Genomic DNA, 8,863 nt, shown 5'->3' on the forward strand with positions numbered 1-8,863 from the left:
AAAACTTCAGCACTGGCTCTGACTAGAATTTAATTCTTTGGAAATGCATTTTAACTGTCGTAAGAGCAGCAGACAGCCTTGAGGGACTGACTCTGATAATGGATTTTAAGCCCTCCATGTGGCATGTCGCTGCTCTGTGTTAGCACCCACTCTGACAAGGGTGGTTAAAATAACACCAACCCAAAAGAGTCAGAAAAGAAAATAATACCACTGTGTCTGTGATCCTCTGAGTTAATCTTTGAAGACTAGAAGGCTTTGCCAGTCTCTTTGTCTACATGCGTATTAATCAGCCACACACGGAGGCGACTGTCCTGAATCATTTTTGGTAATATTTCATACAACATTTATACTTTCTGAAAATGTGAGTTGAAGCTAAATCGTTCCAAACCCATAGGTGAGCGTGAAAGCAAAAGGAATCTTGAACAAACGTGAGTATGTATGCATTCTCTTCTTCCCTTTCCCTTCTTTTGATTATTTAAGGTGGTAATTGTTGGCAGTTGTATGCTTCTGCTTGAGCTGAGAAAGGAAAAAATATTGTGTCCATGTGTATTTGCTTATGCATGCGTGTGAAAATTGTTTATAAAATATTCCACAATATGTCCAGGGGTTTGACATGGAATAGAGTTTTCAAAGGCTTCATAGGACATACTCATTCATATTTTATACACAATCTCTCCATTGTCTACTACTCTCCACCTCTGGGTCTAATAAGCATTCGTCTTGGTATAGGTTTAGTATGGGAAACAGCTTGTTCAATTTAAGTCTCCAGCCCAGTATGGGATGCAAACGCTACTGCCTTGGTGAAAAAACATGGTTGGAACCACTGTTACAGATAGAGAACTATTTCATACTATCAGTAGCACGTACATTAGACATGCATGGATTTGTACATTCAACAGTAATACAACAAAGTCCCATGTGAAATAGTTTTAGTTTAATAAATGCAAACATACTATAAAATGGGTTAAATTAGGCACAACAATTTTAAGTTAAGTGGTAGCACGTACCATTAAATGTTGCATATATGAGAAAAAAATGCCACTGTATATGTATATAATTCTTGACATGGGTTTTGGAGATATTGCTCATTCCATTTTATGTATGTCACAAAATAGACAGAAAAAGCCATGAGATGCATGAAATACTTGCATTAGTTGGAAGCCACATTTAATTGTGCCATGCAGGCAAGAGTGACACAGTGCACCATTGCTGTTCATGCATATTTTTTATAAATTATCCATATTGAGGGTGCTCGGGTCGCACAGCAGAAGAATGGCAAACAACTGCAGAGACCTAGGGTTATCATAAAGTGTTATCATATCATCAGTAACAAAATGATGAACATTATTATGTCAACAATTTTGGAGCAGAAGGCAATTACCACTATATGAAGAAGAAAACACATCTTAGACATAAAAAAGCAGCCACAAGCTACTAAATATGTCAAGGGTGGAAATTGTCTTGGTTCTGATGAATGATGGGGAATATGACTCAGGTTTATTAATATGGAGTAGTCGTCATGGTAACACAGTGGGAGGTAAATCATGGGGGATGAGTTGCAGAAGGCAGAATAACTTCATCTATATATGTATTTTGAAAGATTAAAAAAGAGTCTTATATGTGTGATAAACTTATATATTATAAATAAATATATATAATATAATATAATATCAGTGCTTACAAGCACTGATAGGTATTTAGTTTATTCTATAAAGTCTATTAGTCATAGCATACATAATCACTTGAAGACAGTCTCAGGAATGTTATTCATCATTTGTGATCAGTGTGATCAGACCAGTTCCACTGAGAAGGTTTTCATGAATATTCAAAATTGATTTTTTTTGTGAGCAAACCTTTCTTTATTTCAGTTCAAAGATAAAGAAGAAGGAAGAAAAACAAGAGAACTGCCGTATCAGTGTTTGTGTTTGGTCGACACAAACAACGAAAAGACCAGTCGATTTATAGCCCCGTCCAAGCTCTTAATGACTCGCCAAACCATCCTCCAGCAATTGAGATGGCTCATCAATTTAATTACTTTACAACCCAAGCCCGCCCCATGTTGTCAAAAGCCTGGCACTGGAAGTTTCCAGTCACCCTGTACTCGTAAATATGCCAGGAGAAAGCCTCTTTTGCACTGAAGTTTACAATGCTACATCTAAAATCAAAATAGGGTTTATGAATCAAAAAGGGACAGTTCCATTACCAAGTGTAATAAATATGTATTCATAATACATTTTCTACAAATAATAGTTGTATCCAAATATGTAAAATAAACATATTACAAAAACTGTTAATAGCATTACTTTTATTTTGCTGTTGTTGTCAGTGGACCAGTTGTTATTGATCCAAAGTTACAAACAGCCCAACCACATTGGGTGAGTTAATACACCTTATGTTGTTAATCTTTTTTTCTAAATTCTGAATGTGTACAAAGTTACTGTAAGTTCACAGTGTCATACCTTAACAGTACAGTAAATACAGGGGCACACATTACAACAGTAAATTGCTTCTAACCCCAAGCCCCACAGTGGCCATATGTACACTAAAGAGCATACAGTAACACCAAAGCATACTAATTATGGCTGTAAACAGCACATAAAATATAATAGATTGCTGGAAATATCACAAAAGTTGTGCAATATAGCAGATGGCATGCAAACTTAATGAGTGGCATTATCTTGGGAAATTAACATTAAAAAAAGGTGATTATGTAAATGAAGGAATATATACCATGTTTTACTTCAATATGCAATGAGTCTTTTAGCTTCAACGTCCTGCAATAACTACTGAGCAGCACAAGCACTGGTCATTATTTGAACTTCATTAAAATTTGATTTGTTATTATTTATTTCATTTATTTCGAGGGAATTGGCTATTGTTTGTCACTCACCTGTCTCATGTTTCCAGAGTTTTCCAATGTACCCAAAACCTTTTATAGGTGCACAGTAAATGGCTAAAATATAGTACATGGAATGTGTCAAGCTTGAATGCTAGCATGCTCGGACAGCATGCATCTTTTACTCCATTGTGTCTAGCCAGACTAAAAGTGTGTGGCCCTAGTCTGCTGCCCCACTGAAATCGGTTGTCAACACCATCTGAGCCCTGATAGCTAGTTAGCTACAGCTCAGCCCCAGTTCAGCTGACAGCAGGCCTGGATTATAAGTGTAACTACTAGGCCTGTTATCAGTAGGTCTATCGGGGGAAACAAATCTCTCAAATAGACAGACAGGCAGGCAGACAGACACACATACACACACACACACTTTCACACACATAACCCCTCAACAAATAGCAATGTATTTACTGTACACGTTATTATTAATTATGCAAACCAACCAATTATTAAATGGTAAAATTTTTTATAAACCCTGGCCTTTTTTTAGGACAATAAATAGATTTAATTTTAAATTTAATTAAAATTTAAGCCACACTTACCATGCAGCCAGATGACTCTAACTGTCTGTCAGACACACACTTGAAATTCTTCTTGCAGCCGCCATTATCTTTGGAGCAGTCACGGACAGGCCCAAAAGATGCCAGTAGGTCCTCTACTGTCTCAAAGTAAGTGGACATCATGGCCTCTTCCCTAGTATGGAAGAAGAACAATGTTAAAAAGAAGAAAATGCGGATGCCTTTGCATATGTGTTCACTGTGTAAATAAGGATGTACTAGTTGAAGTAATGACAAGTGAAAACAAAAATGCTTGAGCAGATGAACATAATCCCTCACCACCTGGAAATCAGTCTCTCTTAACCTTGCCGCTTCTAGTGCAATTAAGAAGCTATTCATGCTTGCACATAATGTGACAAAATTGTGATGTTTTGGTGGCTTTTACCCTAACACCTGCAATTAATGACTACTTGTAATGTTTTCAACTCATGTTTTTTATTTTTTTCGTAAAAGGGTATGAAAGTCAGCTTAATGCCTAAAATATTAACATAATGTAAATTTGGAAAATGACTAACAATAATATACCTGTTATTGAATGCAGGAAAGTTTTTGTTTCCTGACAGGACAGGTGTACCCCGTGATCTTTAATTTCATTTTGTGACTGACTCAATGCAATAGTAGTTTAAAAAAAATGGATGTACCCCTAGGGCTTATGCTGTGCTGCAGCAGTCTACAGCGTTTTTAAAATAACTGTTCTAAAAGTTTCAGTGCAGTGATGTGTGCAGGGGTTCATCCTGGTTCGTAGTGGGTCCTATCTGAGACTAATCGGTACATTGACATTAATTAGACATGTTTGTCACAGTGAGTTGATGGAGAGCCTAGCGAATCAGTATTCTCCATCCATTAACCCTCAGGACTTATCCAAGGCCAAGGCATTCAGGCCCGCCCTATCTGGCAGAAGAACAAAAAAGGAAAAGCACAGACAAATGCATGCATACTTACTCAAATATAAATAGAGGCAATAAGAGGTAAATGGCAGAGTAAAATTAATTTATTTCTCATTTCTTTATTTCTAATTTGTTTAACTCAGTGTATTTTATTCATGCATTTAGTTTTCTTTTGACATATAGGATAGTATTATAAGGATATTCTTCGTTTGTGGAACGTGTTATTTTATTACATCTGCATAATAATGACACTTTTTTCAAATTACATTTATTGTTCATTTAGACTTAAATTTGAAATTGGTTCATAACAAGTGTACAGACATGCTAGCAGCTCTGTGAAGCTGTTCTTGGACACAGCGGTGGTTTGAGATAAATGCTAATATCAAATGCTAACATGCTGCTGTTTAGCAGGTTAATGTTTATTATGTTCATTGTCTAAGATTAGCGTGTTAGTACGTTAACATTTGCTAATTAGCTCTAACCACAAACCACAGGTGAGGCAGGCTGATAAGAATGCCATTAGTATTGCAGGCATTTAGTCATAAAACAAAGTACTGGGCACATGAAACGTTTGACCTAATGATGGTGCGGGATGAAAAAGAGGGGATCATCAAAGTTATTACAATTAAACCTTGGAGAGACATGAATGTGTGTACCAAATGTTATGGCTATCCATCCAGTAGTTGTTGAGACATTCCACTTAAAACCACCAAAGTCAACCTTAAGAAAGCACTGTAGGGGAAGTCAGGGGATGACTAAACTCTAAAGTTACACAATTTCATGGCAATCCATCATAGCAATAGAGTGGACAGTTTTTGAGATAAGCCTAGACCAAAGTGGTGCACCGACCGACAGGACGACACCGCCCTCCCAAGAGCCAAAAAGAGTTGAGCAAATTAGTATGGTTTCAATTCATTTGTGTGTCAGTCACTCTGACACTACCAGGTCCACTACTGTTTAAAAAAATCCTCGTAAACAAAGGACAAAAATATCATTTCCGAATGCTGGATTTTTATGCTTTCTTCTGAGAAATGTCAGTTTGACCAATGCTGTATAGCTCAGCTGCTGTGTTCGCTTCAGCATGCTCAGCCATGCTCATACACGGAGCTCTGCATGCCTGCTGTCAGAGTGAACGAAGGGGTAAGCAACCCCTGTGTTTTTCTTTGCAAAGAAACAAAAGCACTGTCTCTTGCAATGGGACCGCAGGGACCACAGTGTGTTGTGAGGGCAACTTGACTCTACAAACAGCAACAAGATCTCAAATGATGGGAAGACAGATGCCCTGCTGAGCAAGGAGGATTTTGGAGTACTGTCACTGTCAGTGTTTGTATGTGTCTTTGCCTCTGTGTACTTGGGTGCTTACGTGGCAATGTCCTTTCAAAGAAGATACTGAAAATAGGGCCACTGAACCAATAATATACATATTGATGTTGCTGTTAATTTGATTACATGTACCTATGTAACCTCTCTTCAAGGTGGATATGAATCCTCACAAAGTCACTTATTTTGCAAAGTTTCTTCAATGAGCAAATATGGCAAAGTGAACTATTATTGACTCAGTATTCACTGTTAAATTTTTGTTAAAAGAATTGTATATCGTGACCTTGTCATTGGCTTCAGGAAAAGATGAAAGGCAAAGCATTAAAATTCATCAAAAAGGCAAGAATGCTCTGTGCACAGCATTGACAGAAATACCTTCAATATCCATATCTTATTATTGCAGGTATACGTGGGCAGACACATTTTCAATAACAAAATAGTATCTTTTTCTTTTTCATAGTATCTGCCCATGTGTGATCGGCATTTGGAATGCTGTATAACATCTCACATTGTTTTGAGCGAGGGATTCTTTATTTTAAATATTTGGTTTTCATGTTAGATTTATGGCACATCAGCCCATAATTGGCACATCTTCCTTGTGTGAGCAGTGACGTATAACCACTCTCTGACAGCACATTGGAACTGTCCCCTTTGCAAAATCAAACCTTTCCTGACACACTGCTGTGCTAATAGCAAATCACTCACTGTCACACACACAGAAAGAAAAAACATCTACCAAAAGAGCCCAGAAAGAAATCACAGTCCAAATGTAAATATTCTTCAGGCATCTGTTTTTTGTAAGCAAAGTATACACTAGCCCTGTGGTGTTGTTTGTCTATAACGTTATTAATGGCCACCAATGTAAATATATGCCAATGATCCATCCGATTTCAACATTCATTCAAATGTGCATATGAATTACATCAACTTAACAGGGGAAAAAATAAAAAATAAATAAAAATAAACATATATATCACAGAATGGTTTTAGATTAAGTTTGCTAAAGCAAAAGGAAGCATGAAAGAACAATATTTACATTTACAATATTTTAATCATTTTAGAACAGACCCTTTGTTTAAACAATACTATAAGACTAGAACATTTTAAGATAATTAAAATGTCACCTCTGTTTGCAACTGATTAAGATATGTTTTATGGTCCCTAATAGAGGCTGTTGATGTGGTTATGGCAGACCCATTATGCATTAGTAGTATTGATGTCATCCAGTAATTCCCAGTACTCAAAATCGATGCACTAATGCAACCCTCCAAACACCCTTTTTTTCTGGCAATATATTACAGTTTGATGGATTTGTGAGCCAATCTGCTGAAGTCAAGCATTTTAGAAGATGCATGCCTTTCTTAAGGCCAAATAAACAGAATTTGTACACAGGGTGGGAAATTAACCTTTTGGTCAACCAGCCACAGTCGCTGGAGGATATCTCAAATTCATGTGTTTAACTGTTTTCATTTTGCTTTGTTCGGGTTAGCATTTATCGAATAGCCACAGGATATGTGCCCTGTACTCTCAAAATACATAAAATGAGAAGGCCCAAAAACCTCTAAAATGTTCACATTTGTTTGTTCTTCCATATTTACTAGGATAGTTGGTGGAGCTGATAATTATTATTGCCACTCAGACACATACAATCAACCATCAATCTTAAACTGTTATCCTATTTTACTAAAATGAAAAAACAGGTGAGAATTAAAGAAGTTCAGCAACAATAATTGCACATCCCTTTATTCAGTTTACAAAAACAAAATGGATTAGTCTTTGGATAATAAGTGGAACACAGGAGTCCAGTGTCTAGATCCTTTTCTGTAGCAAATTTGTCCACCTCCACTTATTAATTAAGTGCTCCCAAGCAAACTGACAGATGAGGTCATCCTTGGTCTAAGTCAAGATCTGGTCTTCAGTTGTTCCACACCTCCAAAAGAAACAGACTGAGGGGTCATTCTTAATATAGTAGATATCTGAACCACTTCAACTGTCCACATACAATGTTCCTGACATAATGGCAAAAAGAAAATATCTCCCTTGTGTATTGAAACTGAATGGCTCACAACCTGACACTCCCAAATCACATCCAACAGGTTACCTAAAGGAACACCGCCTTTTTCCAAACCAGAAAACTTAGGGAATCAAGAAAAGCAAATTACAGTGACCATGTGATTATCTATTTGGGGCAAACGAGCTAGTAAACTGTTCCAGAGCCAAGGACCCTGCAAGTCAAACGGTAGAGATCATCCCAATACTTACTAGGCAAAGGTTAGAGGTAGAACAGATTTAGTCACTGTGGACCTCTGCAATAAAACCTTGCCTTTAGAACATGGAATGTAACCACTCTTTGGGGAAAGTGCCTGATTTGGTGCGTGAAGTTGAGAGGTACCAACAAAATGCAGTTGGGCTCACCTCTATGCACAGCTTTGGCTCTGGAACCAAACTCCTTCATAGACGGTGGACTCTCTCCTACTCAGGCACTGTCCATGGCGAGATGTGCCAGGCGGTTGTGGGACTACTGACAAATCACTGGCTGGCTGCTGCACAGTTGGACTTTCTCCCGGTGGATGAGAGGGTCACCATCATGTGGCTGCGTAATGCAGAGAGAAAAACTATTACTGTTGTTTGCGCATATGCGCTTGTTTTTCGTTGCTAGGCAACAAAGGCTAGTAAATTGTCAGGCACAGTGGCCCAAGTCATGAAAAATCCCACAGCTACACAAACTATACGCCTAAATTTGAGACATGGGAGCTGCACATTACAGAAGTTGAATTAAGTTTATTTAACAAAGTGTGCAGATTTGTTTTGAATGTTGATGAAGCATAAATGCATGTTAGAAATAGCTTCATGTTAAGAGCAGCTAATCCATTCTGCAATTTCTAAATCATTTTAGGACAGTTTAAATAGTTCATAAGGATCAAGGGTTTTGTGAAGCAGTGAGTCACAGATATTCAGGACATTCTCGTTGATTTGGCCCATTATCTACTTGGGTCAGGGTTAGTGTATTATATATAATCTTGAAGCAAAAACTGTAGTATTTGTGAGGCTAATCTCAATAGCATCTCTTTTTAATAGAGGTCTGTGAAGCTGATCCGATCCACTAGACCCAATACCCAACGGAGGGCACTCTTCATTCAGGGGTAGGGTGGGGATACGTAATGTAATGTAATACATTTAGCTGGGGGCAAAGTGATGGTTCCTTT

General features: G+C 37.6%; 1 protein-coding gene across 1 annotated transcript in view; it reads right to left on the bottom strand.

The window, feature by feature from the left end:
* The window catches only part of LOC118332891 (astrotactin-2-like), a 252,036-nt gene that overhangs the window by 105,199 nt on the left and 137,974 nt on the right, over positions 1 to 8,863 (bottom strand). Inside the window, exon 10 of the mRNA XM_035668325.1 lies at positions 3,436 to 3,586. Coding sequence (XP_035524218.1) covers positions 3,436 to 3,586 — 151 coding nt within the window. The remainder of the gene's footprint in view (positions 1 to 3,435; positions 3,587 to 8,863) is intronic.

Source organism: Morone saxatilis, unplaced genomic scaffold (genome assembly GCF_004916995.1).
Source record: "Morone saxatilis isolate NCDOM2014 unplaced genomic scaffold, NCSU_SB_2.0 Contig21, whole genome shotgun sequence".
Classification (NCBI taxonomy): Eukaryota; Metazoa; Chordata; class Actinopteri; family Moronidae; genus Morone; species Morone saxatilis.